The following is a 17,690-nucleotide window of genomic DNA, read 5'->3' on the forward strand; positions in this document are numbered from 1 at the left end:
AGGTGCCACGTAATTGAATTCAGTGGCTTGTGTTTCACGTTTACAGGCAGGTGAGAGCACTCAGGCATCAGGTGTTTGCATCACTAGAATTAAATACCTACTAATTTAGCCACTCGGGAGGTAAATATTGAGATATAATTAAAATGGCTAGCTGTAAGTACATGAAAGTGTCCGTGGATGACGGAAAAATGTCAGAGGGGGTTTCTTCACAAACATGGAAGACGTGACCTCAATTACCGCAGTTTTATCCCTGACGCTCCCCTTCGTGGTATATATAAAGTAGATGTCGCTGGGTGCATACTGCCCGGAGGAGAGCAGTGCTTTATATAAGGCTAGATTGAAATGCTGTTCTTATGCTATGCCGATTCTTGGTATTTTTTGAGCCGTCCGAGGGAAATAAAATGCAAAGAGTGTGTCTGAATGAATGCACAATGTAGTTTTGTTTCACGGGGAAGGCCTGTAACGTTGCTACCTCCATTTGAGTAACTCAGGCTGTCGTTAAGAGGAGTGCAGCTCCCCGGTGTATTGACATTGCTATTTACAGACCTTGTGGTAATCTTTGAAGTGCTAACTGGTTTCTTTTAAGAGAGATGCTGCGTTTTTCTTTTATATTTGTTTTCCACAAAAAAGGAATGTTAGTATTTTTATGATGGCTGGTGCTCAGTGAAGGTCCTCTGTGTAAAGATAACAAATGAGTTATGCGACCTGACATTCTCCCTGGGAACACGCTCAGCGCAAAGCAAGCCAGTGGCATTTCAAAGTCTGCTTTTAAAGTAGCTGTTTATATACTTTGTTTATCAGAATTGCTAGGAAATGCCATTTATCTGGTATTTTGCACCTTCTCTTAATTGACTGGGAGGTGGAAGAGTCTTTGGGCGGAGACCCCGGGACCCAAAGGACGTGTATGCACAAAGAAACGCACCACTTGAAGCTGCTCCATGCTTTACCGTATCCCTATGCTGTCTGATAGCTTGAAGTACTCAGGCCAGCTGCGGGCTTTGGAAATGAAGGCGTGAGCTCTAACCCTTCGAGAGCAACAGCAGCAGGTACAAATTGCCAGGCACACCTTACAATTGCTCTCTCTCTCTCGTCCTCTCGCTGCCTTGCTGCTGGGAGTTGCTGAGGAGGCATCCCCCGGAGCGGCAGGGGCTCCCCAGTGACTCACCGAGCAGCCCTGCTGCCCGTGATGTGTGTCCCCAGGTGGGGAATAAGTCAGAGTTGGGAGGGTATGTCCCTAGGGAAGCTGGAGGAAGGGGCAGGAGGCCGGGCCAGCCTTGGCCGTGCTCAGCCAGTGGCCGAGGACACCGGAGAGGCTGCCACCCAGCAGCCCCCAAAGCCTTCGTGACAAGGTTTGTGCCAGTTCTCGGTGTCTGCGACATGCTTTGTCTTTGATCCAACACGGTATATTACCAGGAATTTTGTTTTGGCAAGAAGGCAGCTCTTTTTCCACATTTCACCGGTTTTTAGTTTCTGGAGACTTCACAATTTTGTTGCTATAAAACGTCACACGCTTAAACTGATTGGCCCACTAGCAGCCCTTGAAAGACTGTTTGAAATAAACCCAGCTAAGGATAGAAAACCACCTTTCCCGAGGCCTGATATTCAAATGGCTTTTGCGCTGCCCTCGGGAGGGATGGCCTTTGGTTATAAGCTCCGCTCCATCAGCGGAGAGCCGGCTGCGCATGGCCACGATGGCAGCACTCCAAGGACTGAACTTTAATGATGAATGTCACAAAACACCGCTACGTGGGCTCGCTCTGGGGAAGTAATTCTGTGTACAGTATGTGATCTGTCTCACCTGGAGTCCTTATTGTTTCTTTCAACTATTTGCAGAGCACTTTCCTGTTTGGGCTGAGGGCAGGCAGAAATAAAACGGATCTGAACTTTTAAGCTTGCTATAGCAAACGTGCCATGAGAGGGAAGAGTTGGTAAACTGAACGTAGCGCACTTTAACTTGGCTCTATTTTCATTATACTTTCTATTGTACTGTAATTGGTACACTATTAAGTTGTCTTTTGGGTTATGGATTACTCTGTGTTAAGGAAATGAAACAAGTGAAGAATTTTGCTGACAAGGAGCATGCAGATGGATAAGCAGGATCTTTTTAACCATTAGTATCGTTACTATCATCATTAATCATTACTGCCATATAGCATGCAACACAGTTCCTAAGCTTGAGCTGGTAATACCGTGCAAGGTGCCGTGCACAGTTGTCTCTACCCAAGGAGTGCACAGCCTAAATTTCATGGCTTCGCTTGCTTATCAGCCTACGTGGAGCATCCGTTTCATGGATTTCCAACACAGTTGTACTGCTGTCTTATACATGGATCATCTGTGACCAGCGGGCTTCCTCCAGCTCCTGCTGGTTAACGAATAGCTCCCTTAGCTCTGCCAGAAATACGTGTGGCTTGAATGACCAATACGCACACTCGTAGGTGTTTCCTGATAGCTAGTCAGAAGCTCTTCCCCCTTGTTCCTCCTTCCATGAAAATTTTTTACAAAATCAAAAAAATACTCGCTTCCTTTTGAATTTCTGAGGTTTTTTACTTTTTCTTAAAAACAGAAATCTGATAGCTTCGGTTCATAGTTTTGGCAAGAGCAAGCAACATTTGTCTGGAAATCTTGGGCTTCTCAGGCTACGTTTGTATGACTCCCTGAAAACATGACATTTCCCATAAAACTATCTGTTCTTTTAAGAGAGGAGAGGAAAAAAAAGAAGTAATTTTATTCAGGAAAAGGCTTTGTTAGAAATATTTTGATCAACTCCACATGTGCCTTTCCAGTCGGTTCCCTGTGCAGCAGGACCACCCGCTGCCTGTGAGATGCAGTAGCTTTGGCGCGGTATCGGGGCTGTCGCCCACCGCCCACCGGTCTCCAGCCTGAGCCAGGCACTTTTGCAAGCTTTGATGGCAGGAGGCAAAGCAGCCAAAACTTCTGCGAGGTGCCGCACTGCGTGGCGTGACATGGTGGCATGACATGGAGACTTACCCTCTCCTCCTCCTTCCCTGTGTTTGAAGTACAGGTACATCTGAGGCTGAAGTAAGGTTTTGTTTTATTCAGCTGTTGCATTTTTGCAAGATGATGTTCCTTGAACAAACCTAAAACCTATGGTTCTCGTGTGGAAACGCAGGTTAGCCTCTGCCATGCAAATTCCTTGTCAACTTGTAGTGCACAGAGCTAAGTCAAAGTGAACTTTGCACGATACTCCCAAATTATGGCATGTTTTACCAGGCTGAGGATCGGTGGTACTCTGTGCTTAGGATCCTCGTAAGATTTTCAATCAGTGCTTGGCATTGTCACAGATACTCGGTGCGAACTGAAACAACCCATTAAGGCACAAGGCTTATTTCTCCCCTACCACCCCAAGTAATCTCTACACCTGGTAACGGAAAGGCCGCAGATTTTTAACTTAGAGCACAACTCATGCAGGGACCTCTTTTAGGTGCATACGTCAGAATAACAAGATAACTAAGCAAGCAAAGTATTTATCTAGATTTGCTGTGAACTATAAGCTCTTTAGACAAAGACCACCTATTTTCTATCTGTAACAGGCCCTCCCCTTTTAGAATCTATTTTATTTATACAGACTCTATGTGAAAAGATCTGTGCAAGGTGTTTATTTTATTTCCTTGCTTTCCTTATGTATATAAGAAACATCCTGTGCACAATTGTGAAAAGGGGTTGTTTGACTCTCCTCAGACTGTCAGACTGATGGGTTTTAGTGCACTAAAGTGTAGTAAAAAATGGAAACTATAAAACAATATAACGTGAATTGTCTGGACCTTTAAACCTACCCAGGAAATCAAGAGGAAAAAAAAAATGTATTTAAAGAAACTCAATAAACCTTGTTTTTAAGATTGTGAAATTTGCTATTGACAGGGCTGAACAAAAACATGGTTCAAGGCCAGTGACTTAATTCTAGGTGACACCACTCCTAATCCTTTATGGCTGAATCCTTCAGTTTTATCTCTGACTCTGAGAAAACGTCTGTCAAGGCTGAAGTCACTTGCACCAGGGGATTAGCACTTTTTGCATTCTTTTGAAAGCTTCAGTAGTTCCCATGAAAGTAACAGATGCCAAGGCATTTGTGGAGACTGTGGGCAGTGGCAGTCCTTGTACCGGCGTACAAATTCTTGCAGACTTTGGACCATGAGAGGTAGCGCACATCTGTAGCCCTAATTGTGACCCTCCTTCGTGCTAGGTGCTGGCGAAAGCTCTGTGTTGGCCTCCAGCTGTGGGTACTCAAGGGGAAAAGGTGAGGGGAGATGTTGCTGCGGGTTGACCCAAGGGTGGAACCACTATATCAATTTCTTTTTTTCTTTTTTTTTTTAAACCCAGAAGAGTTGAAAGCTGTATAATGAAAAGGCTTTGGGCATCTGCAAGTTCATGAGCTGAGTAGCTCTTCATTATGAATAAATCATAAAATGTGGTCCAAATCCAGCAATCTGAAGGAGTTTAGCTTGAGGAAATGCTTTTAATGTGTGCATGTCATCCTCCTTTAGCAGGACAAAAGTCCGCTGCTATCAACTGCTAATACAATTATTCTCTTCTGCCTTAATTGGTAGAAGCCTTGACTTTGGTGCTAAGACCCCAAGTATTAGTCTTGACGTTTTCTGGCACCCCATAGCAGGGGGATGGCATTGTGGGAAGGGCGAAGTACTGCAGCGTGCCAGCCTGGGTTTCAGTGCTTTTATATGGCATGTGACATTTCTGAGTATCCCACAGCACTGGCTGCTGCGTTCTGGCTGACGTTCAGAGCACCTCATTGTAAGGAACCTGTCAGTTATTAAGAGAATTTTGGGAGATGTTACAGACTTGCTCAATAGCTTCAAGGAAAATTATAGTTATCTTGCTAAACTCAAGAGTCTGCCAGTTTTCCTGATAGACACCGGTGTTATTAGCAGTTCTGTAAATTCTGTTGTGGGGAAAAAAAGGCGAAAGGCGTATTGTTAGTTATAATGTCACAGAGCTTTCTAAGCACGGGTTAGAGAGGTGGTGTCATCCTTAGTGCAGTAAGAATTGGCATTACGTTTTTAAGGCCGTGTTTAGGATCCTGAATAGGTGGCCTGATTTTCAGAAATGCTGAGCACATCCCAAACACCTTATGAAGTGAGACCCTTTGAAGCCAGCTGGAGAAGCTGGGTGCTTGGAGCTTTTGAAAATCTGGATCTAAACTCCATTTTAAAGAGCTCGTAATGTTAGTCACCTATTTTTGAAAATACTGACCTATGTCTGCTAGCATCTAGAACAACCTCTGTGTTAAGAGAGTGTTTGATGGAGAGAGGGGTTACGATCTCCAGTACTCAAGGGAAAAATCCTGGTCTTTTTGAAAGCATATTCTCTGATAAGAAACATATTGAGACAAAACTGAAAGTTTCCTTCCCCCCTCGGCCCTTTTTTCTTAAAGACCTTTGTTCAGACTCTGTGTTTTGTGGTTTCTGGTTTTGGCCTCCAGTTTCTATTCGGTGCCTCAAGATATAACAGGACTTGGAGGAATTTTCAGTAATTTGGAGTGAAGGCAAGATGACTGAGGAAAAAATGTGCCTAAGCTTTCCAAATGAATTGCTCCAATTTTTACCCAATGTAACAATAATGGTCTAGTCATAAGCCAGCTTTGGTCTAACCTGCTATTTCAATTTACTTTCTTTTGATACAAGTAAGTCTCTGATATGTGTGAAACCTAGAGTAAATTTCTGACCCCTTGTTCTCCTGCTTACAAAGTTGCCCGAGTGACCAGTAACAGCAGGATGGACCTCTTCAAACAGTGGGAAGGAGCTCATATAAGGTGAAGTGTTACTAGGAATAAAGCTGTTAGGCAGACAAAAAAGCCCCCAGTACTTGCCCCCTGTGCCTAAGCTGAGCTGCAGATCTGATAAATCTGGGTGTCGATGTTGGTAGATGTCAGAGACAGTGGACCTGACGCAGGACTTCTCTGGAGTAATTTACTGCACATTGCTGGCTTTTTGCTTGCCCATGACTAGCAAGTCTCTCTGTAGGGTCCTGAAGAAGAAAAGCTGTCTCTCTTAAGTTGTCCTGCAATCAGAAAGCTGTCCTTGGGGGGTTGTCTGCTACCTATTTTTTAGGTAACTCGCAAGAAACAAAGTGGCCTTCCTCTTGTGGTTGTCGCACTCCCCCACCGCACTCAGGGTCTTTTCCCAGACTTTCTCCCAGACTACAAAGAGGAGCCATCTCCAGAGCCAGAGACCGAGTCAGGGCCAGCGCCAGGAGCGAGACCCGCTAAAATCAAGAAAAAGGAGAGGAGGGTGGGGGGAAGTTGAAAACAAACCAAAAAAGGCAACCAAAAAACCCCCTGAATGTTGTGTTACTGGAGAAGGAGAAAGAAATGTTCAGCTTAAAGCAAATAAGCAACATCCCTGTTCTGTATAGCTGAGGTCAGTTGGGAAGTACTCTGGAGCTTTTTGGAGGGGGCAGGATTATGATTGCTTAGTATTCTTTGCATTAAGTTATCTAAATGTAAATTCCTGTCTCTGATGTAACATCCTAGTTAGACCCTAGAATTTATGAACTAAACAAAGGATGAAATGTAAAAAAGTTGAGAAGAAAAATCTGCAGCTCTGTCTTTGTGTAATTCTTACTGAGAGCTGATATAAATGGAAGACAAATCAAAGGCAACAATAGCACCGCACATTTTATCACACACCCTGTGATGCATATTAGTGTTGTTTCCCATTGTGAGGCAGAAAGAACATTTACAATTTTAGAAAACACTGCATAATGGCTCTCCGCAAGGAAGAGAAGCAAGCATATGACTGCCAGTACTGACACTTGCTTTTTCCTGGCCTGCAAAATTGCTTTTCTGGAAGCTGTGTTGTGGGCAAAATTTTTCTACCCCACACTGTTGAATTTTGAATTTGATCTTAACATTTTCTCCAAAAAATAGAGCAAATAAACCTCACTGATTTGGTAATCTAAAACCAGTCTTTAGCCTTGCTGGGAAATACCAGCCACGCCAATCATCATGCGGCGATACGCTCCTACGGTGCAGATGATAACACCCAGGCTAGTGGATTACTTCTTTCTAAAAGCAACCCACAGGAGTCATCTTTTCCATTGTGCTTTTCAGTGTTTTGGAAATACTTTTGGCTTCATGGGAGGAGGTGAGTGTCAGGAGGACGAGTGGGTATTTCAAGTGTTAAACAGCAGCTATACTGTCGCTGTCTGGCTCTGCACCTCCCTTGCTCCCCAAAATGTGAGCGGTAAATCTGATTTTTAAGACATGTCACTGAAATGGGTAGAAGAGCACGATTGCCACCACGGAGCTGCAATGCCCGCAGTAGTAGCTAGGTTGTTCTTTTAGGCTTGTTTTGGTTTGGGAGTAGGTGGTATGCGATCCCCTCTGGCAGCGTTGTGATTTGGGGATTTTGGTCCTCTCATGGCTTATTTCTATATGCTCTGTGTTCAGAGGAGGATGTGGTTGTTGCCTGCTGGCATAGGGCAGCTGGAGGTTAGACCACCCCTTGCTCTGATGTGGTTCTGTTATTTCCTGGGGAAACATCTTACTCCGCATCATCGTTGTAGAATTTTGCTCTTACATTCATCCAGTTATCAGTAGAAATTAAAAATGGCATCTGCGCTTAGAGGGTAATATAGCACTTGCAATATGTTCGATTTCCCTCCTGTTCCTTTGAGGCTGGCTGGTGTTGGCTCACTCATTGCTGTAGAGGAGGATGCCAGGTTTTCACCAAAGAAATGAGGGCAGCAATCAGCATTAATGACATCCTCTGACAGCAAAAGCTGCACGAATCTCCAGAAGCCAGATTTCCGCGATGGCTTCTCTCCACGGGGCGCATGGCGCTTCCCGAGCAGAATGGGGAGCATCGCCTTGGGGAACATGTCCAGCACCACCACCTATCACTTGGCTATTCCCTTCTTTATAGAGGGAAAACAACTCCCAGCCATTTATTTATGAAAAATTGCTTACTGCCCTTGAACGTAAATATCCTCATGCAAGCGTGCCTCTGTGTGTTTTATTTAAACATCTGTTATATTTTGATGAGTCACCATCCAGGTCCGAAACAACAGCCCTTAGAGCGAGAACAGGTGAGGAGCTCAGTAGCAAACTTAGTCCTTTACAGCAGATTTGTGTTTATTACCGTATAGTTAAAAAGCTGACCATAAAATTTTGGCTTTAAAGGAGTCAGAGCAGAGCTCAGTTTAAAAAAAAAAATGAGTACATTTCTTTAATTGTTTTTGAAAAATGATTATTGAACATCTGTCTCAGGAGGGGAAAAAGAGATGGTAAGTATCATCTGTAAGGGCTTTGATATTGAGTGCTGCCAATTACCATTTCTTTTCAAGCAAATGAGTTTCATACTAAGTTCAGCTTGGTTTTAGGAGGCTAACAGTTTTCTAAAAATTAAAACAGAGTGCTCGGTCAGGAGGTGGTAAGCCTTTCGAAAGGCAAGTACTCTTTCCAGAGAGCGAGACATTTCAGCCGAGTGAGTTCTATATCTCTGGTTATCCAAGTTTTTATTGAGGTCTGGTTTTTTGGTGTTTGTTTTTTTTAATTAACTTTTATTTTTCATGCTGGCTGTTCATCTTTGTATCACAAAATGTTTGAAAATTACAGCATACCTGTAAGGTTACATCTGTTATCAGGACTTTGTTGAACTTCATGTGCCTTTCCTCATTGTGAATATTCTGTTTCATTTTAAGCTGCAGAATTGAGGTTGGGGTCTCTGGATAAATAACAGGGAAGAGTCTTTCTCCCACAGTGTGTATTGTTACTACCTTTCACGCAGATCCACACACCCTCCTTATTTACCCTTCTGTTCCCTGCTATTTTGAAGCTCATTCTTCATATACTTGGCAATAGTCTCCTTGAAAAGGAATTGAACAGAATATTTTCCAAGGCTACTCTCTGACTCAGCAGTAATCTCTTTCAGAAGCAGTGACCCCAGAAATAAATGGTCGCAGCCATAAGGGCGAGCAGCCCCGCCTGTTCGTTATCAGAAACTCAGGCAAAGCCTCCTTTTGTCCTGTGCGGATGGCGTGCTTTTTCACCCCTTCGGCCTCTCCGCTGGAGCCGGGGAGCGGGGACTTCCTAAAAGATGAGGGTGCTTGTCTGAAAGGAACTTTTCTAACTTCCAGTTCTTGGGCAATTTGCTGTTTGTGTCCTCTCAGGTTCTCATCCTCTCTTTCCTCACCCTTTCCTTATAATTTCATTTATAAATATTGTTTCTGTTCCCTCCCAGCACCCACCTACTTCTCATGCAGCTGCTCAGGGCTGAGGACTGGCATGGAGTGGCCCCTTTGGAGGGAAACAGAGAGTTTCTTTCTCTTTTCTGAAATAAATAGCATGGTGTTGTGACAACTCTGCCCTACTTAGGAGATCCAGGACCTCTTTGCTTTCACAGTCTATTGCTTTGCTGCGGTTGCCTCAAGATCATTTGAAATGCTCAGAAAATACAGTGAATGCAAGATTGAAATGGAATAGGGGCATAGTACGTGCTGATGGAAAATCCAGCGGAGGCACAAGCTATTAAGTTGTTGGCGTTGGAGGGGAAAGCAAGGCCTATTAAAGCCGTTGGGCTCCCGGATCGGTTCTTCAAAATTAAGGACCGAGTGCTCGCCCCAGATCAGTGGTGCAAAGAGGAATTAAAGTTTCTGTATGAGGACAGCTGCAGAGAGACGAGGTACGTGGTAATGAACATGGTGAGGGTGCGGAGAAAATAGTGTTGTGATGGGAGTGGAGGTGCAGGGATCGTTCTGGCAGCCACTGGTCAATTCAGCAGTCTTGCTCCCCCAGCCACAGAATGAGAAAAACATTTCTGAATGCCCAGCATCATTCCCCCTGGTGAAAGCTGAGCCTTAGGAGACCTGGAGATTTCCTGCAGCTTACACAAAAGGGTCTTCCAGTGCTGTGATTCCTCACACCTACGCAGCTTTTTAGGATCAGGAAGCTAGTGATCAGGAACCGAACCAAATCCCTTACAAGTTTCATAAACGGTTGAAGGTGGCAGAGAAAATGACAGATTGGGAAAGGAAGATAAATAATTATGCCATTTCTATTCATTCACAAACCCTTCACTTTTCATAATACTGCTGAGCATGCTATTTGCCTTATTTGTAGGCAGGGAAATGGAGCACAAGGGCTTTGGAAGGCGTTCAGGACAGATGATCTACTGGTTTGAATACAACCAGGCAACATTTTCCTTGTTAACAGCCAGCGATTGAGGAATGTGATGAAAGCTTCTGGGTGCTCCATTTCAGATATTCTGTGCTGCAGGCTTCTTCTCTGATGAGAGGTTTCACGGAAAGAGCATCTGGAAAACAGCAACATGGCCTCTTAAGGCTTTTTCAGAATAAAAAAAATTCTAAAAGGGCTTTCCTTAAAACGATAGGCCCTTGTATTCATCAAGAGCCTGCTGTGTGCAGGTTTATCCTATTGTTACAGAGAGACAAAAGACACAAAGAGCTCCTGATGGGCATTAGCGATTTTAGAGACGCCCAATTTGTATGGCTTTTATGGACCATATTGCTGAGAGACAATCCTCACTACCCTCCCATTCCCACCTTTAGGGAAAAGAAGGCATAATGAGATTTACTAACAGTATGTTTAATAAAGGGCTGGAAGGGGATAGGGATAAGCGGATCTTAGACACTTTTAAATCGCATTAAAAAAAATTGCGGTTCAGCTTGAGCTGGAAATAACAGTGGCTGGAAGCAGTGCGATGCCTTTAGGTACAGTTGCGTGCACAAACACAGAGAGCTGAGATGATGCACGCTACACTGGAGGGACGGGGAGCTTCATTGCACTGGGTTACTCCGGGAGACAAAGCCAAAATGCCAAAAGGGAGGGTAAACACTCCATTTAACGATGAAGGGCTGCACCGTGAATCCTGACAGCCCACGCGTGGCATTAAGAAACGATGCTCAGTGCCTTCAAAAGCCCAGCAAAGCTAGCATCCCGGCCAGCACACCCTCCTCTGAAATCTGCGTCCCTGAGTTCTCCCTTCATCTTGTGTGGTGGCTAGTTGCTGGGGGGGCTGTTGGTTGAGGTAGAATATTCCTGATTTAACAGATGGAGCAGCTTCTTGTTAACGAAGCCACGCTGAATAGCGAAAGGCGTCTTTGCGGCAGTGCCATTCCTGCAGACTCGGCGCTGTCGCGCTCGACCTGTGCGTTGCGGAAGGATAGCGAGGGGGAAAACTGCCGCCGAGTTGAAGATAACAAAGTACAGACGGGCCGCAATTGCTGTGTTTGTTTTAGAGCCCTGAGAGCAGCAGGTTGGGTGGGTTTGCATGTAAAGGCATGCAAGAAGACAGCATAAATCTTTAATGTGGTAGAATCTGGTCTGGTTAAAAGGGTCAGACGTCCCAGGTGGAGGTGTCGAACAGGAGTCAAACTGAGCCCTTGTATCATAGACAGCTTCAGTTTGTAAGTGAAGCAGCATTTATAATGCTAGTAAAATACAGCAGTAAGCAAAGTACATGAAGGCTTGACAGTCACATTAGCAAAGAGCTATAGTGAAATGACTGGGAATAAGGAAAAAACAGCTCTGGCTATTTGCAGAGCAAGAAAAACGAAACTGGTTTTGACAGCTAAGACAATGCAGCTGTGGGTCAGAAGAGCTTTGTCTGTCTTTTTTGTTGCTGCAGATGAAAAATGGTGCCTTCAAATTTTAACCTGAGAAATTTGGATTTTAATGAGCCTCCGTCTCTCAGAGTCTCCCAATTAGGGGAAGCATATTTACAGCTAAAATCAAAATAATAAATTTTAATCAGTGGGTATGAATCAGGGAAATCTGGATCATTCAGAAAAGCTGCAGTGTGGTTTTCATATTGCATAATGACAGAGGTGATTTTTTTTTGAAGTATATAACATGAGTAGAAGCAACTGCTCTACAAATAATTTATGACTAATGAATTTCCCCTGGTTGCAAATTGTCCATCAGGGTAGTTTTTATTGGAATTCCTGTGGCAACACCCAAAATTGCTGGGCAGACATGTTACAGGACTAATGACCTTGCCATTTTGCCTGTAAATACAGATGTAGTTGTCTGGACTGTTGTATTATTGATAACCCTTTTCTTCCTCAAATATTCAGGATGATCGTAGGGCCAGGATTTCCCACTTAGTTGCAAGACCTCTAAAAATGGGGAATTTTTAAGATTTAAGTTCTCTTGGTGTTGCCTGATTGCACTGACAGAACTCATGTATGTGTGAAATCTGTTTTTCCTGTTCATCTTAAAGCTAGTTTACCGCCTTATAACAAGCGAGGAACTAATAGCAGAAATGCAGATTCCTGATTCAGAGCCCCCTTGACAATCCCTTCCCTACCCCGGGTGCGAGGACTCTGCCAAGGCTGGGCTCTGCCAAGAGCGCCCCATCTCCCAGGCTCCCTCGCCAGTCAGCAAAGAGAAAAAAAACTCCCTTAACGTGGGCAGCTCAGAGCAGAAACCCGGTTCAGGCGCCTTCCAGGAACGATTCATTGATTCTAGGGAGACTGCATTGGGATTTTGCTTTGAGTTACCTGGGAGAGGAGCCTGCCTCTCTCTCCTGATTACAGAGGTGCTGTTCAGTGCACGGCAAAGCCTTGCTGATGATCAGGTAAAAATGGGGTTTATGGATTGCTCAGTGTTACAGCCTCTAAGGCTGTATAGTTGCCTGCTTTTATCACTTGAAATAGATGTAAACCTTGTGCAAAGGGAGAAGGAGGAGGGTTACCCTGTTTACTTATTAGGATTTATCAGGGGTGTGGAGAATCGATGTCTGACCTCTGTACTCGGGCACTTTTAAAATTGATGCTGGTGTACCCACAACGGCCACATCTTCATGTTAATCTTGTGAATCGTACATGAATCTAGCACCACGTTTCTCTGGAGAAAGAACAGTGTATTAGCTGTAACCACGTGGAACTATTTGCAGATTGTGACTATACAGGAGAAAAAAAAAAAAAAAAGATGAAATAACAGCGCAGAGATTTCTGTCTTCCTGGTATATACTTGTCTTATGCATTTCAAAATGCTGGGAGCCATCCTTGCCCACGTCGGAAGCTGGTTGTCACTTAGTGCTGGGCTGGTTGTGTAACCAGCCTGCAAAGGGTTCAGGTAACGAGCTCTGTCAGGGGCACAATTGGAAATGGTAATTGAAACTGAAAGTGGTACCTCCCAGGCTCCCTCCCCTTCCCTAACTCTCAGCTCCTGCTCGGAGACCCGAAATACCTTGCTTGTTTGTGCTCTAACCTGAAGCAATCAAAACAAGGGGGTGAGGGGAGACCTGTAGAATAAATTGGTTGTCAAGGCAGTTCTGGTATTGATCGAGTTCTGCTGTTTATGTGAAATGGGCTCATTTCTGTGTGGCACTCGGGTTTACTGCACAACAGGGAAAGAAGCTTTTTGGATAATACCCTTTCCACATGCATGGCAGTATAGTCAATGCTCCTGTCCCCCACCCACAATAACAGCGAGGGAAGAAATGAAGATTTATATTAACCAAGATTGAAAGTCTTCCCAAAAATTGGACAATATAATGTGCAAGCCTCCTCCCAAGGTTTGTGGTGGTGCTCAGCTTTGTTAAGATTTAAAATATCTTCTGCCTTGTTTGTCCCTGAACGTTGTTTCCCACTATCATTTTCTTGCTGACAATATCCAACAATCAACATACACTATTAAAAAAACACAACACCAACATGGCCATAATCCCCTACTGGAAGGGATGGGGAATCAGCTATTCAGGTTGGAAAGAAGGTAAAAAAGCAGAACCACGCATTAGTGCTCTTCTGACAATGTTTATGGCACTAAACCTCTCAAAAAGTAATTTTGCAAATTTGCTGCTGCTGTTGTTATTCCTTCCAGCCTCTTTCTAGGGCTGCCCGTCCCAAGAGGTGAACCTGTAGCTTTTGGTAGCGAGGGCTCTCAATGCCTTCTGCTTTCGTCCCTGTCACAGCAGCCCCAATTAGCACATGTGCACACGTGTGCGCGCACACACAAAATGTCTGCTCTTTAATTAGGCTCTGTCTTCACCTAGCGCCGTGCCAGTAATCCTTTGCACATGTCAGCTGCATGAGAGATTTCTGAAATTGAAAGCGAGAAACCTTTCGGCAGCATGGTGAAGCCAGGCGTGCGGGCGAGTTAATGGGAGATCTTGTGATAGGGCCTGGGAACTTCACACGGGCATCTTTAGGAGCTGACAACAGACGAGTGACTAGGTATCTCCAGCTGTTAGAGAAACCGGGAGCCAAGATGTAACCTGTCATATTGTATCTGCTTTATTGGGTTAATAGACGGTGTTTTGGAGGAGGCAAAGTCGGATTCAGAGGCATCAGCTGCCAGTTGGAGCACGTTGATATTTAGCAGGGGTCCTGCATCAGATGTCTGAGTGTCTTGGTGGGAAGGGCTGCGTCCGCTACAGGCTGCACTCTGGGACAGTTGATTTTTCCAAAATTTTGCTTTTCCTGGAGTTGCTTCCCCCAGCTAACCAAATGTAGCACAACCTGAATTTCAGTGTATCTTCCCTGGTTAAGCAGTGCTTTCCTAGTCACCCAAATTTCATATTGATTTTGCTAGGAGAAGTCCGGGAGGGATTTTGAGCATACCTTCTCGGCCTTGTACTTGACAAGTTCCTGCCATGTGCGCACACTTCTGCGATGGGGTGACCTGGGTTTATCCTCTGCATGAGCCAAAAAGAGCCATGGGCAAGCTCTGGGAAAGCTTAGGCCTGTTCGTGCATAAGAAACCTCAGGAAAAAAACACACTCACTCTCCTGAATTCCCCGGAGAAGCATCGGGGATTTGACGCACTTGCAAACAGACCATCTCGGGCGTTCGCTGACATGCGGGGTTCACAGTCACAGATGTTTATGGGCATTTTGTTTGCTTGTACGGGGAGATGATTGTAAACTGATGAGGAAGAGATGGAGCTGGTGATACGATGATCCACTGAAGGATTTCTGCAGTAAAAGTAAGATCTATTAAAATGATGAATGTCATCTCCATCACTGCAAAGTCATCGGTCGCGCTTTCCCCCACGCTTGCGGAGATAGCTAATTGAGCTTACTGGTGGCTATTTTTTAGTCGTTTCTGTATGTGCTGGGTCCTTGTTTTAGCATTTGGATGCTTGGTAGGACCATAGGTAACGTGCTGGAAGTTGCCTGTGAAATAGCATTGCCAATATAGCAAGCACAGAGGAAACTGAAATCTCCATGACGGTGTATTGGTTTACAGATACGATTAGAAGGAAAACTGGCTAAAAACTTCAGTGGTAGATACACATTTATGGACAAAATAAATGTAGTGCCCTCAAGTGCACTTAAAAAAAAAATACTCTAGACTTACACGGAAAGGGGAAGGAGGTGTTTGTGGGATGGTGAACGTTTCATCTCTGTTGCTGAAGAGGTAAATTATTTCAGCTTAAGAGTAAACCATTTTTGAAATGTCTCAGTCCTTACTACACTTTGCTCTCTCATAATAACCACCCAAATGTCTGAATCACTTAGCAACCAGCAGCCTGACATCCTGCAGTTCAATTGCAGGATAGGTGCGACAGGCTTTATAGAGGCCACAAAAGCAGAGTAGTAGTGCCATGGAAATTAACTAAAAATTGGCTTCTCGGCACTCTAAATGGCAGAATATTAGGTGAACTGTGTACGAAACAGCAAAACCACTTTCCCCCCACCCCCCCATTTCAAATATTGTTAGGAGATTGAATCTAGGCTTCCAGACAAGCCTGAGGTAGAAGAGATAAAAATGTTGAGTTACAGCGATAAAATGCATTTTCCTAAATTCAAATTCTAGTTTGTGTCTGACTACCCGGTATATTTGAACTCTCACTGTATCTATTTTTATTCTGCTAGCTAGAGAAACTTTGTAAGTGTGATTAGGTCCCCGTCATATATTGCATTTTATGAGCAGAAGGGATTCTTCAAACATGATGAGAAAAGAATGGCAGGGAGACAGAAGCACAGACCATGTTGTGGTTTTAACAATCCCAGTTAGAAAAGAGTGCAGATTGCTACAAATATTCAAGCCATTATTTTCAAACCATGTTCCTCCTCCTATATCCCTTTTCTCTAATGGCTGCCACTATACAGCAGCAGAGTCTATAAAGGTAAGAGCATGCCAAAAGAAAAAGAAAAAAAAACAGGCATATGGTGTCCGAGAACTACACATTAATCGGGTACTGTAAGTATTGATTTTTCTCCCTTCTTTGCTGTGTCTTACAGGGATGCAAGGGGAAGAAGAAACTTCTGCGGAGCCTATGAAAGTTGACCTCGCATGTGAAGCAGCTGACGTTTCAAATAAGGATGGTATGTTGTTCTAATATTTTAGTTGTCCTGAAGTGGATACGTAGCATGGCTATCTGGGGTTTGTTTGTATACTTCCCTCAAAAAATAGGAGTTATAATCTCTTCAACTGAATCTTCTTGAGAGTTGACACAATCCCTTCTACTGTCTTGGAAGTCTGGTGGAAGTACCTTTCAATGCCATAGCCCTGCTTTTCTAGTTGACTGGGTTTATACATTCAGTTGGTATGTTCAATCCGCCTGCCTTTTAACTAAACAATATTTTAGGCCCACTGTAATTTTGGTCCGGATATCGAATTGGCCAAGATGTGGGTGGTCTCACACAGGAGTCAGAAGATTTCTGGAAATTTCTGTGCTAGTGCCTGACTCCATCGTAGGGCAAGTGTTGGCTGTGTAACCACTCTGAACTCCTGTGTTGGCCCTCTTCTAGCTCAGAGCTGATTTCCCTCCCTCCTCCTCCAGAGTCCATCTGTAGCTCAGTCTGGCAGCAGAGGAAAGCTCTCTCCCTAGGACATTTACTATTTATAAAACTATCGCAATTTGGTGACCCAACAGCAGTTCCAGTCAAGTTTGTGGACATTTATCAACCTGAATCTCCTAACTTGGAGATTAAATTTTTTTGACGTTGACCTCAGTGAGCAGGTGTCGGCAAAGTCCCAACAAGGGTTGAGTGTCAGGACACTGCTCGAGCTCTGCAGTGTGTAACATATTCATAAACAAAAAAAATTGTCCTTCTAGGCTCTTCCTGTGTGTAAAGAAATAATGGATGGGATCAGCGTCCTGGTGCTTAGGTTTTGGTGAGGCAGACTCTTTATCACTCCTCTAGATTGGCTCTCATACCTTAACAAAGCTACGTATGGGATTTCCTTGTTTTTTCCACAAAGAGCCCTCTTTACTGCTCCAAACAGCAGTGGGCTTGGAATTGGGGTTCCAGTCCTCTTTTTATTATCGTGGACTCCTCTCTCTAGCAAAGGCTGATTTTTAACTCCCTTAACCTCTTCAGCATTGACTAATATAAATTCAAGGCATACTTTTTTTACTTCTAAAAGACAAAACCATTCTATTCTTTTTTATATTAGTTACACAAAGAATGTAATGCTGATTTCTTTTCTCTGATGTCAGATCATGCTGCAGTGTTTTGAATCCGTGGCTGATTTAGGTACTGGCCTGTAGGGAAGTTTTTGCAAGCACAGGAAAAGAAAGCATGCGTAATGGATTTTCTTTTTTCCAAAGTACTAGAGATTATGCTATTACTGCTAGATGTGCAGAGTAAGGCCAAACCAGCCTTCTTTCCTCATCCTCTGAAAACACAAACCAAAAAGTCGTAGTCAAATTGAAATATTTGAATTTCAAATCCTTGGAATTGTCTGGGCTACTTAGTGAAAACAAATCCAAATTTACTGAAAGAGTATCTTAAGGGCATTCC

General features: G+C 44.0%; 1 protein-coding gene across 1 annotated transcript in view; it reads left to right on the top strand.

Moving 5' to 3' along the window:
- Window positions 1-17,690, top strand: part of MACROD2 (MACRO domain containing 2) — a gene marked incomplete at its 5' end in the record, with an annotated part of 83,763 nt that overhangs the window by 61,631 nt on the left and 4,442 nt on the right. The window contains one exon of the mRNA XM_009704984.1: window positions 16,185-16,268. Coding sequence (XP_009703286.1) covers window positions 16,185-16,268 — 84 coding nt within the window. The remainder of the gene's footprint in view (window positions 1-16,184; window positions 16,269-17,690) is intronic.

The sequence above is a fragment of the Cariama cristata genome, unplaced genomic scaffold, assembly GCF_000690535.1.
Source record: "Cariama cristata isolate BGI_N322 unplaced genomic scaffold, ASM69053v1 scaffold17047, whole genome shotgun sequence".
In the NCBI taxonomy this organism is placed as follows: Eukaryota; Metazoa; Chordata; class Aves; order Cariamiformes; family Cariamidae; genus Cariama; species Cariama cristata.